Source organism: Triturus cristatus, chromosome 3_1 (assembly GCF_964204655.1).
Source record: "Triturus cristatus chromosome 3_1, aTriCri1.1, whole genome shotgun sequence".
NCBI classification, from domain to species: domain Eukaryota; kingdom Metazoa; phylum Chordata; class Amphibia; order Caudata; family Salamandridae; genus Triturus; species Triturus cristatus.
In genome coordinates this window covers 275,734,947-275,760,431 of record NC_140583.1, presented here as the reverse complement: position 1 = coordinate 275,760,431, position 25,485 = coordinate 275,734,947, and the positions used below count along the sequence as shown (strand labels likewise).

At 43.1% G+C, this 25,485-nt stretch overlaps 1 protein-coding gene across 3 annotated transcripts in view; it reads right to left on the bottom strand.

The window, feature by feature from the left end:
* Positions 1–25,485, bottom strand: part of UBL7 (ubiquitin like 7) — a 171,799-nt gene that overhangs the window by 97,768 nt on the left and 48,546 nt on the right. For all 3 annotated transcript variants that reach the window (XM_085643883.1, XM_085643884.1, XM_085643885.1), the window contains exons 3-5: positions 15,504–15,623; positions 14,492–14,574; positions 5,622–5,706 (exon numbers count right to left, since the gene is read on the bottom strand). In XM_085643883.1, the coding sequence (XP_085500009.1) occupies positions 5,622–5,706; positions 14,492–14,574; positions 15,504–15,623 (288 nt within the window). The remainder of the gene's footprint in view (positions 1–5,621; positions 5,707–14,491; positions 14,575–15,503; positions 15,624–25,485) is intronic.

The window sequence follows — 25,485 nt, the reverse complement described above, 5'->3', positions numbered from 1 at the left end:
TGTAGTGTTAGAGTGTAGGGTCCAGGCAGGGGGGGGGAAGGTCGTGCAGGGGATTAGTGTTTTAGGGTAGTGTAGTGGTGTTTGAGTAGGGTAGTGTAGTGTGTGAGGGTGAGATTAGTGTGATTTGTTTAATTAGCATAAACCATTACAGGAAAAAAACGTAGTAGTGCTATGCGTAGTAATAGAATGCGGATTAAAAGCATTTAAAACACATTTATAACCTTTTGCGTTATAAATGCCTGCGCAGTTAAAACTTGTGAAGTAATGGTTTATGCTAAGTGAAAACACCGCACTAAAATCATGCGAAGTAATGGTATACGAAGTATCAACCTACATTCCCTACAAATACACACGCACAAATTATCAGTTCAATACTATACAAGATACGCCTAATCAAGTGAATTAAAGCATCCATTCCTCTTTTATTAAGCGGACCAAGATTTTATTGTACCTCACCCCAGTATTGTCCTCGAGCATAGTGGTAAAGGAGATAGCACATTGGGCAAAAGCAGTACAGAGATATGAGAGACCAGGGTCCTGCAGGCAGATGCAGACAGTTGGGGGAATGGCCATCACAACTACATTGGAGAGCGGGAGAGGGAGACACTAGGAAGCCTGGAGTGGAAAATGGATAGGGAAAATTCCATATAAGTGTAAAGGACTTTGCTTTTTCTTTACTACATATTTTTGGGGGGGCTGTGGTTTCCTCTTATGAAATTGGAAATAAAGATCAAGCGTCCTTTGACTATAATTCTGTTAGAAATGGAGGTCTCCAGTCGGCAGAGGTCGGTACCTTTGTCCGAATAGGGACCCTTGCTTCTAGTCAGGGTAAGGAGGATACGCATTTTAGATGAGCCCTGCTCACACACCCTAGGTAGATTGCATTTGGGATAAGTCTGTCACCTCATGCCAATGTGTAAAATATTAGTACTCAAAACACACAGTAATACAGTGATAACACCACAAATGGACACCACACCAGTTTAGAAAAATAAAGTATCTTTATATAAACAAGACCAAAACTACAAAAATCCAACATACTAGTATTAGGAATATGACATTTAAAGGTTTCAAAAACTTAGTCCATAGAAAACTATGGATGCGTGATTTTTCTCAAAGTATCTGTAGTTGCAACAAAATTCACAAGGCCCAACAGCCACAGAGATGGGAAGCATCGAAAAACAAAGATGCATCAGTTCCACAGACCCTGTGGAGGCGATGGAACAGTTCTGCTGTACGCAGGAGAAGTGATGCGTCGAATCCTGTCTGGGGGGGGGGGGGGGGGGGGGGAAAGTGATGCGTCTATTCCAAGATGGTTCTGGTCCGTGGGTGAAGAGTCTAGAAAACTTGCTGCACAAGTATGATGCGTGGAAATGCAGGATGCGGTGGCGGTGAGCAGCGCTGCGTTGGTTTCTTCAGTCGCGATCCCTCGATGCGTCGGTTCTTGCAGCGGCGACAGGAGCTGTGTCGGTTTCAGTAGTGGCACGGCGCTGCGTGGAGATTCTTCTCGCACTGCCGTGTTGCGGCTATTTTCTTGTAGTTGCATTGATCTTCCAGCTCCCAACAGCAGGAACAACCACCAGAGGCCCAACACAGTCACAGGCACCTCTTGATAGGTCAGAACTCCCAGCAAGGAAGTTCAGGGGAGCTAGGGGTGAAGTCTTTGCATCCCCGAGACTTCAGAACAGGAGGCCAGCACACACAGGCCCTTGGAGATGTTCCTCAAGCAGGGGACACAGTACATAGCAAAGTCCTTATCCTTTCCTTGACAGAATCAGCTACTGCAGGCCAACCCCAGACAGCACACAGCAAAGGGGCAGTACTTCTCATTCAGTTTCTCCAGCTCTTCTCCTTAATAAGGGTTCATCTTGAATTCCAGAAATGATCTAAAGCTCAGGGGTTTTAGGTCTAATACTTATACCCCAAAATGTCTTTGTTCTCTTTGTGCAAGGGTCTATGAGCCCAGAACAAACCAGTTCTGTCCTCACTGTTGCAGTATGACCACAGGGGGGTGGAGACAGCATTGGGCAAGGGAGACAGGCCCCATTCAGGTACAAGGAAATCTCATCCCACCAGGGTCTATTGAGCCCAGCTCGGAGCCATCCAGGAAGGGCCAGGCACACCTCAACCCTCTCCTCCCCCCCTTCCCCCCACCCCCCCCCCCATCAGCGGCTGTCTACAGTGAATGCACATCCCCAGCCCCCGTCACTCCAAAACCAGACAGTCAATAGACAACCAGGTAAAGGCACACAGAATGGTTAAACAAGAAAATGCCTACTTTTCTAAAAGTGGCATTGGCAAACACACAATTTAAAAACCATCTTTACTAAAAGATGTCATTAAATTATGAATTCAGAGAGCCTAAACTTTATTTCTCCATCTTGTTCCAATGGGAAGTTATATTTATAAGATGTTATCAATAAACTCCCATTCTATCCTATGGGGCAAGTAAGCCTTTCAATAGTGAAAAACGAAATTGGCAGTATTTCACCATCAGAAAATGTCACACACACCAGTACATGTCCTACCTTTCACATACACTGCACCCTGCCCAGGGGGTACCTTGGGCCTACCATAGGAATGACTTACATGTACAAAAAGGGAAGGTTAGGGCCTGGCAAGTGGGTGCACTTGCCAAGTCGACATGGCAGTTAATAACTGCGCACAGATAGCAGTACAGAAACAAAGGCCAAGGATGTGTGGGAAACGATCAGGGAACTGTAGGAAGAAATCCATTAGTCCCTACATGTGGGAACCTAGTCCCCAGGCTAATTCTTTAAATAATTCAAACGCTCACCAAATATGCCCCAATTGATTCACACAGTAGTATTTTATGTTTTCTTTAACAATACATAACAAAACTAAAAACATACATCACAAGATAATCACAAGATAATAGTCAATAATCCTTCGTGATTCCTTCCTACCCATACAATCTAAACCCGGATGCAAACAAGCAAAAATTAATATGCAATCCATGGGGAGATAGTCCATTACACACTTATGAGGGATTCTTCCACCTCCGCTGATCCAAGAAGTGTGTATTCGTATATTTGTACATATAATTTTTAATCAGTTAGGCTTCTCCAATTTTTTCTGGTCCACTGGCTCGGGCCTCATAAGGACATGGGCAAAAAAAAAAACCCACCTACAAAAAAATTTACTCAAGTCAATATCTTAAATACTCTGCATTGATTATAGGAGATGCCACAACTCCCATGCACGTGATTATACAAACACTAAGTAAAAGAAAAAAACATGAGAATGAGAACCACATTAAACCATATAATCACGGAACAGAACCTCATATAGATAATATCACCTCGGTGGTCTGCATGAAGAAATCAAATCCCGCCACCAAATAAAGCCGCCACCTGTTCAAGATAAATATACCCTTGTCAACTGGTGCCTTGCAACCCGAGCAAGAGAAATAGTGCACAGAACTACGTAAGAAAAGAGGACATTGTTTACCCAAACAGTGCCCATAAGATCTGAAACCAGTCAGGGGGTAAATACTCCCGATAATTTGAAAGAAAGCGAGACGGGCAAAACTAGTACAGATCAGCAGTTTTTTTTACACATATCCTTCCAGGCGCACAACTTGTTTACATTCAAGAGTCGGACTTACATCGCCAATAGACGCTTATACGTTGTGTGTTGTTTAAAAAGAAGGCATTACCCCGCCCGGATTTAACTTCCTGTGAAGTGGACGTAGAAGCTCGAACATTGGGTGAGAGCTGCCCGGATGGGCGGTTGGAGCCGCCGTGTCTTTGCCATGTTCCAGAACACCGAAGGTATGGCCCGGGACACCCTCCTTGGTATTTTGAGATAGACGTTCTTTGGAGGGCCCGATTGTGATGCTGGTGCTTTTTTCACTAGATTGTGCCTTGTTTACAGAGTGCTGGTGGAGTAGGAACTGTGGCTATCAGTCAAAAGCCTTTAGCAGTTTAGCAGAAGAAATTTTGGCTATGGTGGCGAAGCAGTTGCAGCTTCGTGCTCTCGTAGAGGAGAGGATCGCGGCCATTTGAGGTACTTGGTGGAGTATAAGCTCCGTAGCATTTTTCTTACAAGGGACACGGTATAGGTTACTGATTTGGCTTCTCATGTGGGTTTTTCCAGGCATTGCTTGGAGACACACAAGGTGGAGCATCTGTACGAGCTCTCCGTGTCTGTTTCTTTTAAATCATCGTATTTATCCCACCGACTAGTTTCAGATCTTAAGGGCACAGTTGTTTGGGTATACAATTTTCTCTTTTCTTACGTAGTTCTTAGCACAAATTCTGTTGCACAGGTTGTAAGGCACCAGTAGACAAGGGTATATTTATCTTGCACAGGTGGCGGCTTTATTTGGTGGCGTGATTTGATTTCTTCCGGCAGACCACCATGGTGATATTATCTATACGAGGTTCTGTTCCGTGATTATATGGTTTTATGTGGTTCTCATTCTCATGTGTTTTTTACTTGTAGTGTTTGTATAATCACATGCGTGGAAGCTGTAGCATCTCCTATAAGAAATAGAGAGTATTTTTGCCCACGTCCTTATGAGGACAGTGGACGTGTCGACCAGAAAAAATTGGAGAAGTCTAATGGATTAAAAATTATATGTACAAATTTACAAATACACACTTCTTGGATTCAGCAGAGGTGGAAGTATACCTCATCTGTGTGTAATGGACTATCGCCCCATGGATTGCATATGAATTTGTGTTTGTGTGCAACCGGGTTTAGATTGTATGGGTAGGAAGGAATCATGAATGATTATGGACTATTACTTTATGATTTATGTTTTTGGTTTTGTTATGTATTGTTATAGAAAATATATAATTCTATGTGTGAATCAATTGGGGCAGATTCGGAGAGCGCTTGAATTATTTAAAGAATTAGCATGGGGACTAAGTTCCCACATGTAGGGACTAATGGATTTTCTTCCGAAGAGGATTTAGTCTGATCGTTTCCCACACATCCTTTGCCTTTGTATCTGTATGTGTTTGCCCAGACGTGTTGGGGTGATCAGGGCAAACCCCTGGGTTATGTATACACAGACACTGGAGTGCCAGGTCCAAGTTACCTTTTCAGAGCTACTCATGTGGGTGGCACAATCAGTGCTGCAGGCCCACTAGTAGCATTTGATTCACAGGCCCTGGCACACTTCTGTGCACTTTACTAGGGGCTTATGAGTAAATCAAATATGCCAATCAGGGAGAAGCAATTGTAACAACAATTTACACAGGGAGCACTTGCACTTTGACACTGATCAGCAGTGGCAAAGTGCCCAAAGCATCTAAGCTAGCAAAAAAGAAATGCAGCTCAGCATCAAAAATACAGGAGGTATATGCAAAATGTCAGGGGAAACCCATGCCAAAGATGCCAAGTCTAACAACTTCCAATGTCAGAACTTCTCTCAATGGGATCACAGACTTACAACTACAGATGGTGTCAAATGAACAATGTGCTAATAGATCTCTCTGTGTAATGAAAGGACGAAAGGATATCTTCCCATTCTAGAGCAAACAGGGATGCTCAATTAGCACTTCTGATTTAGTCCAGCAAGTTAAATGATAAATACACTCACTGCATGTGAAATATTCAAAAGCGAAGGCATTCTATATCAGACTGCTTACCTAATGCAATAGGGTCATGGCTCAGCCCAGGAGTTGCTGCAATAATCTGATCAAGAGACTCCTTATTCGCTAGCATCTTGAAAACCTAATGAGAAAGGGGAAAACATTTAATTAAACAAAGCCAAATCACATACCTAGCCAAAGTCGAAACAGCTTCTCCACATTCTGTGCGGCAGTGCAAGAACAAATATGTTAGACTCCATGCATTGGTCACTGAGCTGCTACACATTTTTACAATGCTGGTCACCACTAGAAAAAGGCTGGGACTTCCAGGGTGTACTCAAAACTGCATAGAATGGGACTCACAAATTATTCATCTATGCAGAGTGGCATCCTTTAATATTGTCCTGGTGTATGCCAGTCAACCGTTCCAACATTTGAGTCAGCTCATCAATCCTGAACTTCTAGTAGCCTTAGGAGCTGCTTGACAATTCCTTACCCTACTAAGTTGTTTGAGGTGAATATAAATCATTCACATATTGTGTAAAAAGATATTGACAAGACTGTGCAAATCTTTCTCTATTCCACAGTTTTAACATGGCATTTACATTTAGTAACCTGAAGCAGAAACTGGGACAACGGTAAGAGAAACCAAGTAGATGGATGGAGGAAGTAACAGCTCACATACAGCTTGAAACGTATTCCACTCAGTCATGATTCAGGCCTCCTAGTTGGACCCTGTTGAATATTCAGAACGTGACCAACAAGAAGAAAATGCAGGAAAAGAGAGAAGGAGGTCAAGTGAGAGAAACACAAAAGACTACTAAAAAAAATAAAAAAATAAAAGACAACATCTCTTTGAAAGCCTTTACAGTCTATTAATTTATTCGATGGGGGATGTTCAAGTGTCTTCACTGTTTCCTTGAAATGGGAGACCATGGTTAAGAAAACTGCAGTCTTTCACCTCCCTTTACCAGAACAGAAAGCTTCATTACGAAGGTCATTAACATTGATCCTTCTGCCAGCCCTGGAGAATCTCATACTTAATTTCCCAATAGAGGTAGATAGTAAGGCATGCACATTAAATCCACCAAAAACACAGGTGAAAAATTATACATGTCCCAGTAACACACCTGTAAACAAATATTTTCAAAGAGACTTTCAGTTCTGCATATCAGAGCCAAAGGAAACTCCGATGAGAACAGAGTATTTAGGCGCAAGAAATCCTTGCAAGTTTGATGTCCCTTTCAAACACTGCACACATTCTGCCTTGCCCACCAACTTTACGCTGATGGAAATGTTAGAGTACTGAAAGAAAAAAATAATCCATGAAGAATATTTAATTGAATAACCTGAATGATGCAGTTCTGAATTTAGAGATGAGTGGACCACGTATTGTATCATCAAGGGAAGAATAAATAGCATTTGAATGACCGTGTGTAAAACACAGATAAAATGCACTAACTAAAGCAGAACTGTAAGATGGAAATCAAACTTGAGGAAATGGAAAATAACCAGATGCTCTGCAGGCTGAAATCAAGTGGTTCTCCAAATACAGAGGAAGGCTCCAAAACAAAGTTAATGTCAAAGAGTTTCCATTATTACCAAATTATAATATGAAGAGACACATAAGAAATTGGGAATAAAACAGGGAGGTACAACCAAGTCATGTCCGTTACAGACGCAAAGACAGACCCATACAAGGTGCATTTTGAGAAGCTTACACTTGACTCAAGTTAAAATTAAAAGAAGAAGAAGAATCAAGGGCCACAACTACAAAGGTACAAAACTACAAATAGCAAATTTGAGATTCCCTTTTTGATAATCGCAAACTCCAATGTTGAAATGGGTCTTAGACACATTTAGCGATTCCCAGTGTGTGGCAAATAGACCTACCTCATGAATATTGTTGAGGTAGATCTCAGCTTGCGACCCACTGGGAATCTCTAAAATCACTGGGATGATGGCCAGCTGAGGTCAGCAGACCACCATGTATGTGATTGCTTTTAGATAAAGCAAACTTTTTCTTTTTTAACTGCAGCTCTTTTTCCATAAAGGAAAAGTGGATGCATAAAAAAAAAAAAAAAAAAAAATGAAGATTGCTTTCCATTTTTATAGGAGTAGGCAGTGGTGTGGGACCACTGCCTGCTCTTACAAAATGAAGAAAAAAAAGGGGCTCCTCTTGACAAAGGGACAGAGCGCCGCATGAAACTGTAAAGTGGCAAGACTTTACTTTTGGGTTTATGAATTACCACCAACACTCATTTCATACATTCACTCACTAATCCAAGTCACATACACACGATCCCTCGCCCAAGTAATGTACAACATCTTGTTCTGACTGTCTTGTATTTAATAAAAAATAATTTAAAATAACACCGCACATATGATCTAATCTAGCTCATCACAAATAGATCAATTAAAAAACGTTCATAAATAAATATACATAAGGACATTGTTAGTGCAATAGGAGGTTGCTCCTCAATTTAAAAAACACAACAACACATATATAACATAGGCAAACCAGAGAGGACATAAGTCAAAAACCTCAGTCTTTAAAAATGTGCTAAACAGTACAGGCACGTGAAGAAACAATTCATATCTAATATGCTTGTTATGTTCCACAGATTTTAGCACTTTGTGTGTGTCGATGCGTTTCGGTGGTTTGGACCCAATACTGACCACCTTCTTGAAGACAACAGTTTGTCTATCAAGCATCAATGTTAATAATAAATACCAGATCGGCACCTAGCTTGGTGCTCATTCACTCTTTTCCTTAATCATTCAGGTTCTCTGAACTGATTGTTAAATAGTCCGGGATTTTTGACACCAGCGGGTATTCACATTACCTGCCAGGTTAATGACTTGTTATATAAGGGACCTTTACTTAACGATGAAGAATATATGCACAATTTCTTAATGTCTTGGCTTCTTTGCCAGTACCAACTCTGTTGTGGAGCTGCTGGTTACCAATCAGCCCTCCCAATGTCTCGTAACTAGGGTACTGCATTTCCACGTCTACTACAGACTTCGTGTTTTCGCTGCATTCGATAACACATCATCATACAAGATGAGGGAGATATCTGCTGATGTATGTTAAGGAGAATATTGTAAATGAGTGGAAAGGAAAAAGGTGACTGAACTAAAGAGTTTCTGCATCATCAAATATGAACTGACTTTTGAAAAGGAGTTGATTGTTAACAGTATTCTCCAAGTGGCCGGAGTTCAAAACAGTTAACAGTTCATACCTTGATCAAACCTTCTCTGGACACAGTTTAAAACTTTAAAATATTCACTAAAAATCAGCCGAGCAACGGATCTTTGGACCCTGCACTGACTCTGCAAAGCAATTACAACTGTGGTTTACTGATAACCAAACTTTCCTCCATAGGATAACATTGCCTGGTTTTTGCCAGAAATTCTTCTGTCGATTTTTGAAACCTACAAATATTCCTTAAAAATCACCTGTGTAACAAAAACGATTTCTTTCAAATGTTTACAGGAGATGCAACACGGCTGAATCCAGGATCCAGCCCTGAGTAAGAAAAACCTATGCAAAGTAATTAATATTGCCTTTACTTTAAAAATTCCCATTGAGCTCAATGTTATAATTGTGTTGGACTTGTGTTGCCTATTGCAACAACTATTGCATTTAAAAGTCTATTGCTTATTGAAACTATTTAACTAAAGCATCTCATTCTGAGAAAGTATTTTGATACCTACTTGTGGTTCTAAAATAAAACAACAATATATTTTTATATACAAAACAATTGTCCTAGAGTTCAGTTCTTGAGTGTGTGAGACCATTTGCTGACTGAGTGTGTACAACAAATGCTTTACACTGTCCTCTGATACGGTCTTAGTGCTCGACCAAGCTACCACTTTAGAGAGTAAGGTTATATCTAACTTTAACCACTGCCAAACCTCTGGGGACTGTGGACTCTGTGCACCCTGTACCTTACCTTGGTACAGTATATACAGAGCCACTTTCTTACACCACGTTGAGGATACGTCACCCAGCATAGGTGATGCGCGGTCCAGGCACGGAGATGCGGATGCAGCAGCGTTTCTGGGGAGCTGCAAAGCACAGCACGCCAGTTCTCCTGAATCCACAGATGGGCTGGCAGAACACCTTCAGACCCATTTGCAAGGGGCCAGGACTGGGGTAGCACCACTTGGGAGGGCACGACTCAGAGATAAAGTCCAAGTGCTGACTGCAAGGTTGTGGAAAGCCTGTTCTGCTCCCAAGGCTTCTGATCAGGCCGGCCACCTAGCCCTTGAAATCACTTGGAGGTAGTTTAGAAATGCATGTCCAGTCCTTCTCACCCAGGCAAGAGGGCAGAGCAGCAGGTCAGCAGAGCCGAACAGCAGGTCAGCGCAGTAGGTCGGCGCAGTAGAGCAGCACAGCAGAGCAGCGCAACAGTCCAGCTGTGCTTTCAACAGCACAGCAGTCCTTCTTCCTGATAGAGTCCAAAGTTGCAGAAAAGTACTGAAGAGTTTCCACCTCCCAGTCCTGGCCCTAGCCCATCTGAGGTAACTAAAGACCAGTGTCAAACCCCTTGCGAGACTGGTCAGGCAGAGCCTTTGTGATGTCCAAGAAGGTGACAGGTCCTTCCCCACGTTATCTCAGAGTGGACCATTCCACCAATACATAGCTTCCCTTTGTCTCACTGTCTGGGAGCAATACACAGAGACCAACTGCCAGCCACACCTAGTCATGTGACCTAGGATCAGGCTGCAGTCATCACATGGTCTGGACAATAAAATGTCAAATTTCTAAAGTGTCTTTTTTAGAATTGTCACTGGAAATCAGACGTTACCATTAAAGTGAGCTTTTACTTATAATTCTTTAGACACCAAACTTGACTGGTCTACCTGCTCCCAATTCGAAGTTACAGCTTATTAAATTTAATAAGGTAACTCCAATGTTATCCTATAAAAGAGTCAGGCCTTGCAGTAGTGAAAAATGAATTTGAGAGTTTTTCACTACCAGGATATGTAAAATTTTAAAGCACCTTTAAAAAGTTGGACATGGACTTTTAAGTTCATCATTCATAGTATATGCTCATGTTATCATCAGTTCACCAGGCTGATTAATCCGCAGGCTTTAGTACTGAACATGGTTGAAGAAAAAATAAAACCTGAACGCAACAATTGCAATGGAGTGTGGATGTTCCTGAACTATTCATTAAAATACACTGCACCCTGCCCTTAGGGCTGTCATATGTTTTAAAAAAGACGGGTTGGTCCTCGCAATAAGATTACTTTGCAAGGTCAAAAAGGCAGTCTAGAACTGCACACACAGACTGCAATGACGGGCCTAAAACATGTTTGCAAGGCTAATTAAGTGGATGGCACAATAAGTGCTACCGGTCGACTGGTAGCGTTTCATTTACAGGCCCTGGGTACATGTAGTACCACTTTACCAGGGACTTAAAAGTAAATTAAAGAGGCCAAATTGGATGCAATCCAATTTTACCATGTTTAAAGCAGAGAGCACTTTAGCACTGGTTAGCAGTGGTAAAGTGCACAGAGTCCTGAAGGCCAACAAAAACGGGTCCAGAAAACAGGAGGGTGAAGGCATAAACTTTGGGGAGGACACTGCAGAAAGGGCCAAATCCAACAGTGTGTGTTGTGGAATGATGGAGAATGGCATTAACGAATGGCTGAGAGAATAGCTCAAAGGAGTTACACAGAAGTGTGCAAGGTGCTAAATATCCTTTGAGCATGTATAGAGGATATGGTGGTAATTAAAGTCCCTGCTGTTAAAAAGTTTTAAAGTATTCTCCACCCATGAAGATGCCATCAAGACTTAAGATGGACATGTCTAGAATATGAATAGTGTCACTATGTTGCTAATGGGGGATATATTATAATACTTGCATCATTTGATTAGGAGTGCTATTCTCTATGATGACAAATGTGTTATTAAATGTTTTCTTGATGCTTATATTAGATTTTTTAAAGGTGTGTGTGTGTGTGTGTTAGTGCTATCTGGGAGCCTTGACAGAAGCAGTGGAACACTAAACAGAGTTCCAATGCCTAAGCATGCAGAGTGTTCTAGAATGTCGAAGGAGTGGTTTGCTGTAAAGGGCGTATGGCAGCTGGTGAAGCTGCGGCGGAGTTGCCAATAAGCAGAACTGCTGTACTGTACGGAACCTGTAATTTGGAGTCATTTACATATTCTACCAGGAATCCACACACTCATACAAAGAGGCATTACCCTAGTACCTATAAGGCAATACAGTCTAGAGAGAACCTCCTGGAATCAACTACTTTTAAAGACAAGTGTTCATAGGTTTTGGAAATGTAGGTATCTAAATTATCAACTAGTGAGCAGGGTTATACAAAAAATATTGAGTTTGATGCAATGAATGTGAAAAGTAAAGACTATTCTTAGGAACTAATAGAGGAAAGGGTGTTGTAAGAGGACAAATGGCACAATAATGCATTTACATGATTTGTAAGGATGTAGAGTTGATTATGTGAAGGCATCGTATGAAGTGGTTAACATCTAGATATAGATTCATAAACATTAGCTCATACATACTTTAGTTAGAGAATTTAAAACCAACAGTATTAGGTTTCATTTCTTTGGCAAGACGTGGGAGAGTGTAAGTATTTTGATGACTCTCATAGAAAGGAGTTTTTGAAATGAATCATGAACTGCTCAAACCTTAAAGAAATTCAATTAGTGGTGATATTTATTCACCAACAGTTGTGTACAGTATGGAAATTAGAAGATTAAACAGAATTTGGATCTGTCTGAATGCAAGTACAGTGAGAAATTATAAGGATGGTCATATTTTCTGATCAGCGATTACTATTCATAAACAAAAAGGTACGACATGCACACTTTAAAGAATAAAACACTATGCAAATGTCAACATCCAGCAATCCTTCACAGCCCAAACACTGCAAACAAGATACACTCTGACACTCAAAATCCATCTATTTAAAATGTTTTATAAAAAGCTTCTAGAACACTAAGAGCAAAGTCCTCTGCAATCCAGACTCTGGTCTGTGAGAAAGGCCGGGACTGTGCAGAAATGCACATTCCAGACAGTCCAAATCCATACAAGTCTATACCAATGGCCAATGTGCAAAACAAATACTGGTAACAAGAATTTTGAATAACTGGCTAACATTCAGTCTTGAAGACAAACTTATTGAATAACCCTAGGATTTTACCCAACTAATGTGGCCTGCAATAGGTCTGCACATATACAATCCAGAGCTAGACCTGGCACATTAAGTTTTCAGGTCCATGAAAAATACCTTTTTGGTCTCCCCACACTAGAAACACATATGTTAGAGGATGCTATCATTGGTCTACAACTGCAGTTACCTCCATGTCCTAGGCTTTTGGATTTTAAATCCAAATGATATTTCCTCAGGTGGATGGTAGGCAGGAAGAGAAAGAAAAAAAGGGTGCAACACAAAACGCTTTACAGGGTGATCCTCCCTCGTTTGTGGAGAAAAACAATATCCCATCTAATTCTCATACCTCACCAGATATCAGCCTCTAAGCACAGTAGCCATCTCTTAACTTCTAAATGCACTGCCAAATGAACAGGACAGGGATCAGACTTTCTAATTCTTAGTAAGGGTATGCAGCCTGAGAATGCTGTTTGTTTGACCATTTCAGAACGTAATCAAAACCATGCATTTAAAGTTCATTGTATATATGCTCATGATATCTTCAATTCACCATGCTGATTAATCCGCGGGATGAAGTACTGAACATGAATGGGAAAAAAAAACCTGAACACAACAATTTCTGTGGAGTGCAAATAATCCTTAACTATTTATTCAAATACAGGAATAAATGCAATATTACAGCAGTATGGTATAATATTGGTCAGGAGTGAATAAATATGCTCCCAGAGGCAGCAAGTGGCTATTCCAGGATGGACATACCTTGCAAAACAGGTGAACACTCAAAACCGAGAGTCTGTGATTAGGCACAATAACTTACAAGGCCCATTTCAAACCCTGGACAAGATAAGAGATGTTCTCCTCTCAAGGGCAGGAGTCAATGTGTGTCCAGGGTGGGAATGGAGACGAACATCCAATACGGATGTGAGTGTAGGAGAAAAGATTGCTACATGGGACACAGTATTTTCCTCTTGGAGGAGAAAACAAAGATAGCATTCGCAAATGAAATTTGGTAAAATGTACACATGTAAATTTCCCATTAACACACATAAATGCTTGCACATTGGAGTACTGATTGAAAAAGGAGATTGTCTTGGCTAGGTAGGGTCATTACTGAAATTAGAGGATACAAAATAAAGGTAAAAATCTTATCTAAAACACAGGTCCACACCAATAGGATTATTTTAGACTTGGGCCCAGAATATTTTTAAGGAGCACATTGGCAGCTAGGGACCGAGATGCCACTGGAACGATATCAAGAAGGGAGTCTTTGGTTGTCAACTTAATAATAAGCAGCGGACTAGATGTGTAGTGGAAAGGTAACAGACTGGCAATTTAGAAGAGTGTTTTAGGAAGGCACATAGGAGAAGATTGTGGGAATAATAAATAGGGCAAAGGCAGAAACCATCACCTAAAGGAGGAAGAAGAAATAACTGTCTTGAGAGTTCCACAATTTTAAAGTAAGAGGGACAAGAATGCCCAAGAGTAATGGCGAGTGAGGCTAAGCATTACAGTCTCTGGCGCCAACAGTGGTAAGACAGATAAAGTGCAAGAAAAGACTGTTGGTAAGAGTCAATTTTTCACAACTCTTCTGTATCAAGAACTTTAATTGCAAAATGTGAGCTTGCAGAGATTCCAAAAGACCCAACATCTAGTTCTTGGTCACCAAAATAACCCTTCAGTGGAAAAGTAGACCTGAACATGAAGCTACATGGTTCTGTTCGAGTCTTAACATTGACACAGACAATGATCACGTCCCCATGTGTACTCACTGCTTCTCTGTAGCCAGCACTGCTGTGAAGTGCATTGTGCAAGACTCTAAACTCCCTGGCTGCAGCAGCTTTATCCACGGGCTCTGCAAAAGATGAAATAGAGTGTTACAATAGGAAATACATGCTAAATTCTTGATTCAAATAAATAAAAAACCACCAACATAAATAAGTACTATTCAGTAGTGCGATACCAAGTCTTTAGAATCGTATCTTACACCTTAAGACAGCTTCTTAAAGTGTCCTGCTTAAAACTATGCATAACTAGGAGTTATTCATAGTTGCACTATGGACCTAATTTACAGATGGGGTGTGAAGTATCCTCATATTTCTAGAGGAAGTGCTAAATCTAAAGAGAATCCACAGGCAGCATTTCATGCCTCATAAGAACAGCACAGTATCCTCCCCCCCCAAATCACATATATGACGGATCCAACAAGGCGACAGCAGAACTTAACAAGGACTCCAGATTCCTGATATAGTGCTTTTCTTTATTGAAACGGAGGACAATGTACAATTCAGGGAAGTAAACGTATCCTATTGAGATGCCACTGCAATAATGAAGTCTGCAGCCTGGAGAACTGAGATAGGCCAACTGAGAGATATGCAGGAGGTTTTCTCTCAGACATACTCCTATGTGTACGAGGTTTTAAAGATTTAATTGCTTTTATTGGAAGAAACAACTATCAAAGCTTGTGTCTGTATGAGGATACCACATGTCTCGAGAATTATCTACAATGGAAAATAATCTAGCTCCCTAAAAGACCTGTACTATTACCCCGCCCGCCAATGCGTTTGATTTATTTCAACCATAAGATGAAACCAAATCACAAAAAAGATTAGATTTGTGGTGAGCTGGTGAAGGGACACTAAAAATAAAACGGAAGGAAGTCAGTCCATATAATCAAACCTTCTCAATGACATATCTGAGATCACAAGGAGAGGATTAATAAAATCCTGAATGTATATTACATGAATAAACCCACAAAGACAACAAGAAAAGTCTTCTGCTTACCTGCCATCTCCTCTGGCTCAGGCCAGGACTTGCGGAGCACATGAATAGTAGACCCAGGCTGGATCCCATAGAAATCAAGGGTCTGGGCATCCTTTAGCTTTCGACCACAGTAAACTAGTTCTAAAAGACAAAATAAGCAATAGGGAGTCAGATTTGACCCACCATTTGAATTACCATACTTTATTAAATATATGAAAGAATCTCTAAATTATTACACTAATCAAAATAGATGTATTTGCTAGTGTTTAAGTGCACCTGAAGAGAGCGTGCCAGTTCTGGTCTCACTTACACAGCACAAATAGCATGTAGATTAAGGGTGGGTGAAATTCTCAATTATTTTCCTGTGACGTTTCATGAAATTCAAAAAAGGTTTTGTTAAATTAAGCTTTGAAGGCGATATGTTGTTTGCTGGTATCTCACGTGAATTTCCAAGGGAAAAAAAGTTGATACAATGATTCTAGTAAAAGAAGTTCTCATGGCGAGATTTTCTGCACGAACAAGTCTAAGTCTCTTGCATGCAAAAATTAAAAGTACTGCGTAATGCAACATTTCGAATGACTTCTAGATTTATGCATAACGTGAAATTTTGAAATTACGCATGTTTCCCCCACGCCTAATCTAGATAATTAGAAATACGGCTGGCTGAAATCCAATGTGAGAGGAGTGGTATCAAGATTAAAAGTACAATTGTATTGTATTGATAAAGTTCTAAGAAGATGAAATGGTGCAGAGACCAGAATAAATACCTCAGTCAACCAGTTGTATTATGTGATATTTGACTGTGTATTCTGAGTCCTGAAGAAGCGGATACAAATCTACACTGTTGCATACGTTTTTGCTATTCTTCTATTCACTGTTCTGGACTACTTTTTCCCTCCGTTTCTGCATTATCCTTTTTCTCCATAGAAAATGTGATCTACATTGTGGATTGTGTTCTATTCCTTCGGTTGGGAGGAAATGAGGAATTTAGATTTGTAAAAAAAAAGAAAAAAAAAAAAAAAAATCACCATTACAAAGTGGACCGATTCTGCATTCTTGTGGGAGGAATTGAAACGAATACCATCGCCAAAATGAACATGAACCACTAAATCAGAGAACTGTGAATTCATTTCACTAATTGCACTTAATTGGATTTTTTTTATAATGACGTTTGAAATTAGATGGAAAGGAAATGGTTTTAAGATAATAAAATGTTCTATAGCAATTAAATGAGTGACATTAAATGTTAGTAGGTCATTTCAGTTAACTGATAGATTGTGATATATACTTAAAACAAAGGTGAAAGTTGCTTTTGAAAAAAAAAAATTGCTTAATAGAAACAGAATCTCTTCACACTTTGATAGTCTCTACCTTTGAGTCTTAAATTAGGCTGCATACTGGGGTCATTGGGATTGCAGACCTTAGAGGGTGGAGGCTTAAATTCGGCAAGGCCACTGGTAAGGGATGGGAAGTACATTTTTCTCTCCCTCCCATTTATTGAATCTTGTTACCATCCTATAAGAATTAGAACTAACCTAGATCATCACAAGGAATCTTGTATAGAGTTCTTTCAAGTAGCATAGGAGGCCAGAGGATGTGACATTCTGGCCAGACCTGCTGACTTTGGACCTGGAGAACTAGGTTAGAGTGCCAGAGTTGACTCAAAATCGGGAGGAGCTCGCGCAAGAAGTAGGTGGCAAATTCATTTTTTTTTTTTTTTTTAAAGGCGTCCTGTGCCAACTTGGACACTGCAGAGTGTTTACCCTACAAGCAGTGAGCGCAAGCGGAGTGTAAAGAAAACATTCACAGAAATAAACTAAGGCCGAGGACTTACAATCACTGCGCAGACAAGAACTAGCTACAAAATATAATGTAAGAAAAGTTACTTGCAAATGCGCCATTTCTGACGGCATAGTTAAATGGTACCTGTAAATAACACTGCAACAGACAAAGTTCAGACTAAAGGAGAGCCAAACAAAACACTTCGATCAAACAGCCTGCCAATCACTAAATTTCAGTAAATGAGCATGAGAATTTTTTGGCCGTACTGGGCCTCTGGCTCTGGAACAAACACACAATCCGCTTTTAAGAAGACAACATAATAACCCGCTTTGAAGAAATCCAAAAAGTTCAAGCAAGCCTTCAAGTACTAATCTGAAACATGTGATTTAACCCACGAGCAACGCCGGTAAAGTGGCCATTCAGACTCGTAACCTACCAAAGTGTCGCCAGTAAATAGTTACAGGCTTTAACACTCTCCTTATTCTGCCCAAGGGCTTCTCAAAATACAATGCTCTTATCACCTCTTGTAATAGAAAGTACTGAATCCTACTGATTCAAGATTCCTCTTCATCTTATCCTGAATTAGACAGTGGCAAAATAGCTAGCCAGCCTCTCAGTATCAGGCTGAAAAGCCTTTATATCACAAAGCAACTGGGGAGTAACATTCAAACATCCAGGGAGCATAGCATAACAACAACGGAGACAGAATTGCCATTCAAAAAGAGCTACTGCACTGCAACAGCTAATGATCCATGAACGTTGAGTGGATGTTAAAGAATATTTGCTTATTTGAACACTGAAATATTGTTTTTCACTCATTGGGTCACACACATCCCAACTACAGGACACTTGCACAGCAACATTCCTACAAATTCTATCTCTGCATAGATGCGATGCAGAATCACAGGCCAAGTCATTATTTCGACAGATGGAGTGGGATGACAGTTTTCATCTTCTCCGCTCCCAAATTAGGAAGGAGTTCCTGCAAGGAGGGAGTGTCGGTAAGCTTCAAGCACTGTGTAGGCTATGAAAGCTAGCAAAGAGCATATAGGAATCCAAAGTTCTTTCCTCCACCTCGCAACAGGGTAAGGCTTTGAACAGAACCATAGGAGTTGATGTTTGCAGTCTAAGTCACTATTATCCTAGCCACAAAACATGGACCCAACAGAGGAGCAGGGGGAAATAGGACGAGAGATGGGACGACTAGTATCCCTGCATAGTCTCCCATTAGGAGTAAAATAGGTTCGGTGTGCTTCGACTTTGGTACCAGGTGCCACATTCGTAGTCAGAGTGCGGTTACTGCATAGTTAGTCTCCCAGTCACAACCATGAGATTACACGGGCCAAAAATCAGATTAACATTGTACCAGGGACTGCTGCGAGTATCTATTTAAAGATCCAAATATATCTGCAGCTTGAAAGAAATAAGCCTGATACAATCTAAAAAAATCTTACCCCATGGTAGTAAAAAAGGTTAACAAACATTTGCAATGCAATAGGTCTCGCATTATTGAAAGCTAGAGCTCTTGGTGTTGAAAATGGGAGTGTTTTTTTACTTTTCTATTTTTGTATTTAGTGTTGAAGTTATGGTTTTCAGTAAGTGAGGAGCAGCAAGACGAAGAGGAAGAAAGAGGGGAGGGGCAGCGCAGGAGAAGTGAACACTGTCGTTCAAAGAAAGAAGAGAAAACGAAAGTAGCGCTTCACTGGCAAATTGTGTAAAGTGGCGCTACTGTGTATCAATAACCACCTGCTCAACTCTTCAAGTTTCTTGGCATTGTCGTCACGAATACAGTGCTCTCTTGACACAGCGGACTATGCTTCTTGTGAGGTACAGTTTGAGGAAATCCAACCATATCTACTCTGTATAGCCAGTAGATGTAGATCCCAGCTGCGGCTCAAGTCTCATCTTCAACCTTATCCCGCCAACTTCGAACAAGGAACAGTCTATAAACTTGCTCCAACACGGCAGCCATGGTTCCCTATTTTCAGGCATAAATCCACCATACCATAGCTTCACGAAATGGAACGTGGTAGAGCATTAGTTTCCGATTAACTGGAATGATTGTGTATCATGACTTTCACACACGAAAAGCTTTAGTATATATCGCAGTACAACTTATCACGCATATTGTGATAAATGTCTTTATGAAGTTTTCTGCCTGCCTTCTTTCTCTGCCTGTACTTGCTATTTTGAGAAATGCATAAATACATATCTATGCTAAATGGCTGCACCTGAAATGAATTCACAGCATAACTGCGGAGGTTACAAAAATTCGACCAGTCTTTCTTTTGTTACCTTGCCAATGTATTGTCAGAGTTCCGTGCTTTTGATTAAATGTACTAGCTTGCCTCCCTTGTGCATTTCTGTGTTTCCCGCTGTGGAGTTTCTGCCCCATAGCTCGCAGTTCGCCTCAGCCAAATACTAGGAGCGTTTTTTCCATCGCTGAGGTACAGGTGCCTTCGAGTGGTATGGCAACTACACTAAGCTTTGCGGCGTGCTGCACAAGTACATCAAAACGAACGGTAAGGTGTGTTCTGCTCTAACCCCAGATACTTTTGTAATCGTAACTAAAACAAGAGTGTTTCGAACAGGGTGAAAGGGCAACTAGTACACGTATGAGGGACAGAGGTACAGGGGAGATTGTGTTTGTGAGTAAAGGGTTTTCCGAGATAGAACTACTGCTGAATGTCCCTTCTTTCAGGACCCTTCAGAGTGCAGCCTCTTCCACAGTTTGGTGCTTGACAATTTGGCTCGACTTCAAGATGAGCGACCTCCCTCGGGTCCGGTGTGCCGCGGCGCCCTCTACAACAAGTTAAGTTGCAAATGATCATCCGGATGCATTGCTACTGGGGAGCTGACTGCGGGTGAGGAGACTGGCATGACTTGTGTATGCCTTAACTGACTGAGCCCGAGAAGAGAACTGCTCAGTGCTGATTCCGGGCTTTAAAAATCGGGAGTCCCCCGCCTGAATCTGGGCTATTGTCATGTACGACTAGGGTGCTTATGAAAACATCCTAGCTAGGCTGCAAACCTCTCTCGGAACACGCTCGTAGAGAAAATACTTTGCTTCCGTTAGTTGCTGTGCCAACCATTCGAAGTTGCAGAGCCTCCGCCCCCATGCATCTTAGCCTTATTTTCCCTCCCACCGCTGGCAGGGGTCAACCTCCCTGTCAACACAGGCCCTGATCTCTGCTAACAGTGTCAAAATGTGATAATAGTAGCAGGCTCTAGCTGAACAGACAGCCGCATCCAACAATACGGGTAAACAAGACCCGGATGCGCGCTCCAGGTGCATCGCCTCAGGCTGCACGCTCGGAGAAGGCTTTCCGTAAACCCATTTTCCGGGGCAGAAGTGAGGCTTCCATCTTGTTTAAAAATGCGTTTTGCCCCTCCTTTCCCCCCGCCCGCCCCTGTGCTCCGATATCACCCGCGACTTAAGGGATCAACATGTGGGCTGCACCAAAGACCCTCTTTTACTTGTGCTTGCAAAGGTGCTTTATCTGTTGTTCACATAAGGTCTAGAGATATCTGCACTGTCAAGCCAGATAAAAGGCATTTTTTCTTGTAAGCCAAACTTACACATGCAAATAGTTTTGCGACCCTTGCCCTCCGAGTGGAATACAAATCCCGCGCACCCTCCCTCCCCTGTGGCTAATACAGGCCCTTCTCAAATCAATCAAGTTTCTTTATTTTAAATTGTATTTATTATTCATGTATCACTGCTTTCTGTCCCTTTGGAAAATGTTGGGTTTTGTTTTATTGTGAGGTGGGTAAGGAAGGCAACAGATTCTATGAACAGAATTTATAATTAAGCCAACATACCCAGCTGCCGAGCAGTAGAAAGTGTTCTCGCCCTTGGAAAGGAGCTCAGCTGTGGCCCCTGGAGAGAAACACTGGCCCTGGTGAGGTGAGCTGCGAGCAGGCACAGCATGGGCTACTAAAAGATAATCGGCTCCACCTAGATGACCTATAACACCCTGTTGAAACGCACATAATTTACATACCCGAAAAGGCTGGATTTACGCTCAGATCACAGGAGAGAAATGCTAGCACACAGATTGGCAGTACGTTTTCTGTATATTCCTAAATCTTAAATTGTTATAGCAACGGAGAGAAAAACAAGCCGCATACAGTGTTTGCTATGCAGAGGGGATGTAAATCACTGTTCATTTTAGCTGCAGAGTGCGTGTCCTTCCCAGGAAGAGTGCAGCTGCTCTAGACTGCCGCAGATTCAATCAAGTTTTCTGGGGAAGAAGTGAGGCTTCCATCTTATGCGCGGAGTCGCAAGGCATAAATTAAAGACAAAGAAAGTCACTTCAAACAAGCCCGCGAATGGTACGCGCGAGATGCGGGAGCTGCTGGCGTGCGCGGTTTCGAGCAGCAGCAGGTTTCCAATTATCGCGCCCGTGTCTGGGCACGATAATTGGAAACATAAGCTGCTCCTGCGCGTAACAGACACCAATAGGCCATGGGCGGAGCAATATGCCCGCCTTTGGACAATTGCGTGCTGTCTTTGTGAAAAAGACGCACGCAAAGGCCAATAGTGTAGCCCAAAAGGAAAAGCACACGCTCGTGCGATTCCTAGGTCAGTTTTGAAACCCCCTACAAGAGGTCTCTCGCTGCGTGAGCAATGCTTAGCACTGCAACGCTAGGCGCGAGACCTAAAAAGGGAACAGTGAAAAGCTGCAAGGCAGTTGAAAAGGCTCCCAAATCAGCCAGCAAGTTGGATTATCAAAACGACTTCCACTCTACCGGTTTCCTAATGGTTAGGCCGTTGTATAACTGCCCCAACCTGGATGTTAAAATCCAATTCACAGTCAGTTCTTCCTTTTTAGAATCAATCATTTTTATTACGTGATACTCATCTAAAGTACACAGCTCAACTGCCTACAACCATCGGCCGGCAGAGCGAAACGGGATGGTCAGTACACAGCGCACAGGTCTACAGCCCGGAGGGCGACCCCGCAAGAAAACGGTTTAGTGTAGAACAGACCTTCAGGGCAACTGCTCATGTATCACTTTTATAAAAAGACAAATAGACAAACCCCCAACCCTCAACCCCCCCCAAAATCTCCACCCTCTCCGCATCAGTTTCGAACCTCCAAGCCTAATCCCCCCCGAGGTCAACAGTCCTAGTCAGGGATGAGTCAAACTGCCCCAGTGGCCCCTGCCGGTTCCAAAGGGATAAACTGAAGAATTTGTAAATATTTTGGGCACGTGACTTCCCAATTCCTTTGACAGAAGCTGCAAGAAAGGACCCCAGAGCTTTGCATATTCTGACCCCTTCCCATCAACGCTGAGCAATAGGCGCTCCATCGTGAGAAAATGGTAGAGTCTCCGTATCCAATCCCCCGGTCTGGTGCAATCGGAGAGCCCCACTGAGCCAAAAGAACCTGCCGCGCCGCAAGCAACGCCAACGCAAGTTGTCTGCCCCGCAACGAGCGAAAGGGAAAGGACCTAGGATGAGTAAGACCCAACAGCGTGTACGCAGGATCCCGGGGGAACGTGATCTGGAACGCCTCATCAAGGTCATCCAGAATCACCGCTCAATACCGCACCAGCTTCGGGCAGTGCCACAACAAATGGACTAGGGTGCCAGGATGCCCACACCCCCGCCAGCAGAGGCCTGACTTAGTGTTGTCCCAAGACTGAATACGCGCTGGACTATAGTACCGATATGCCTCCACCTTATAAGCAGATTCCGCTCCCGCCGTGTCAGACACTGTATGATGGCCGCGGTAGAAAATATGCTCCCGTTCCTTGCGCGACAGAGGGCGCCCCAACTCAGTCTCCAACCTAACCTGCACCTTCGACCGCTGCTGCTTAGGACGAGCCATTATCATTGCGTACAATTCCGATAGGAGTTTCCAGTCATCTTTCTTATAAACCAACCAGCGCTCAAAAGTGGTCAGGGGTCCGCGACATTAAGGCGAAATTAGAAGGTTGGGTCACCCAGTGTGCCAATTGCGAGTAATGGAAGGTGTCAGACTTCGGCAAGACAAAATAGTCGCAGTTGGACCAAGGGGATCATGCCATCCAAATCAAAGAGGGAGCCCACTCTCTTACACCGCTCCACCCTCCATCGCTGAAAGACAGGAGACGCACATCCGGGCGGAAAGTCAGGGTTGTCCACTATAGGGGTCATAGGGGATGGAAACGTGGTCCAACCCCTAGGGCCAGCTAACTGATCCCACGCTTTGAGAGTAGGGGAAGTCACTGGCGACGAGTTAAGGCCCCATGCCCTATGCTTCCGTGGAAGCCAGAGTTCACGCCATATATTACACCCAGCGACCGTCTGAACCATAACATTCCAGTGTTTGCTGGACAGCGGCCTATTCCACTCCGTGATATAGCGCAGGCAAGATGCTTGGTAATATGCACTCAAGAGCGGAAAGCCCAGCCCCCCTGCGGCCTTCGGCGAGGTAACAAGGGATAAGGCGAGCCTCGGTCTCTTATTATTCCACGAAAACTTATTAAGAAGCCCCTGCAGTTTCCAGAGAATACCTGGTGGAGGCTGCGCAGGGAGCATCTGAAACAAATAAAGGACCCGTGGGAGCACAGTAATTTTTATCGCCGCGAGTCTCCCGTACCAGGCCAGATTAAGGCGAGACCAGTTGGATAGCGATTTGGTAGTTTGATCCACCAAGAGGTTGTAGTTGAGGGTGACAGTTTTAGCAATGGAAGAGGTCAACCGGATACCCAGACAGGGAATGTCAGAATGCACCCACTGGAAGTCAAAGTCACGCTGCAGGTCGCAAACCTCTTCCTCAGTGATAGAGAGATTAAGAATCTGCGCTTTCGAAAAATTCACTTTAAACCCTGCCACTGTTCCAAAATCATGAAGCTCTCTCGCCAAGTACCGCAGGGTGGTGTGAGGATGGATAAGTGAAAGAATAACGTCGTCCGCATACAAACTAATTTTGTGTATGTCGGCCCCAAACCTAATGCCCTCAACATCCGGATTCGAGCGTATGCGCTGGGCAAAGGGCTCCATATAGAGCGCGAATAATAGCAGGGACAGGGGGCACCCCTGCCTCGTCCCCCTGGAGATGGGGGAAGAGGGAAGACCTACACCCATTCACTCTCATCGATGCCTTAGGGGCTGCGTAAAGACATTGCACCCAGCGTATACAATTCTCACCGAGCCCAAAGGCCCGCAAAATGGCAAACAGGTAGTCCCAGTCCACTTGATCAAAGGCCTTCTCGGCATCGATGGAAAGCAGACAAGCCTGAGCCCGAGACCGATGAACCAGGTCAATGAGATGGAGAATGCGCTTGGTGTTGTCCCCACCCTGTCATGTAGGAATAAAGCCGGATTGATTCGGGTCTATGATACCATCCATCAGAGGGCTAAGACGCGCCGCCAGGATACTCGCAAACAACATATTTAAGAGGGAAATTGGCCGATACCAGCCACAATCCTTCGGATCCTTCCCAGGCTTAAGGATGACCGTAATCGCGGCCTCCGACATGGAGGGTGTTACTTCCCCAGTATCCAGAAAAAAAGAGTTGAAAAGACATGTTAAAAGCGGAGCCACCTCAACGCAAAAGGTGCGATTTGGCTATATTGAGACGGGCTATCCTAGATACGACTTCCTCAATGCGAATAGCAGACTCCAACGCGTCGGCCGAGGATGCAAACCACGTCGTAATGCGGCAGGATGCAAGATAAACCATCCTTCCCCACTGGCCCTGACACCTCCCTACTATACAGGCGCTGATAGAAATGGCGGAAAGAATCCACAATAAGGGCCGTCAGTGGTATGCTCAACCGCTTGGGAGTCCCTAATGGACTGAATCGCTGTCTGCTGTGCGCGTGCTCGCAACCTATGGGTTAACAGCCGCCCCCCTTTATCCCCACACAGGTAAAATTTATGGCAAAAGTGCATGCTCGGCCCTATCGAGGTCTAAGTGCTTCTGCATGCGCCGCTTCGTTTCAAGCTCCCTCCACACCCTAGGAGCACTCGTTCTTTTGTGGACAGACTCTAAAGCTCCCACTACCTCCTCCAGCGCTGCTCGTTTAGCCTTAAGAAAACGCGGCAGTCAGCGCGATGAATTCTCCCCGCACTACCAGCTTTAGGGCCTCCCAGGCTACGGCTAAAGACGTACTCCCTTGGTAATTACCTGCCAGGTAAGCGATGATCATGTCCCGTATACGAGTAACTACCAATTGTGAGTGTAGCAAAGAATCGCACAGGCGCCAAACGGGAGGTGGGGGCCT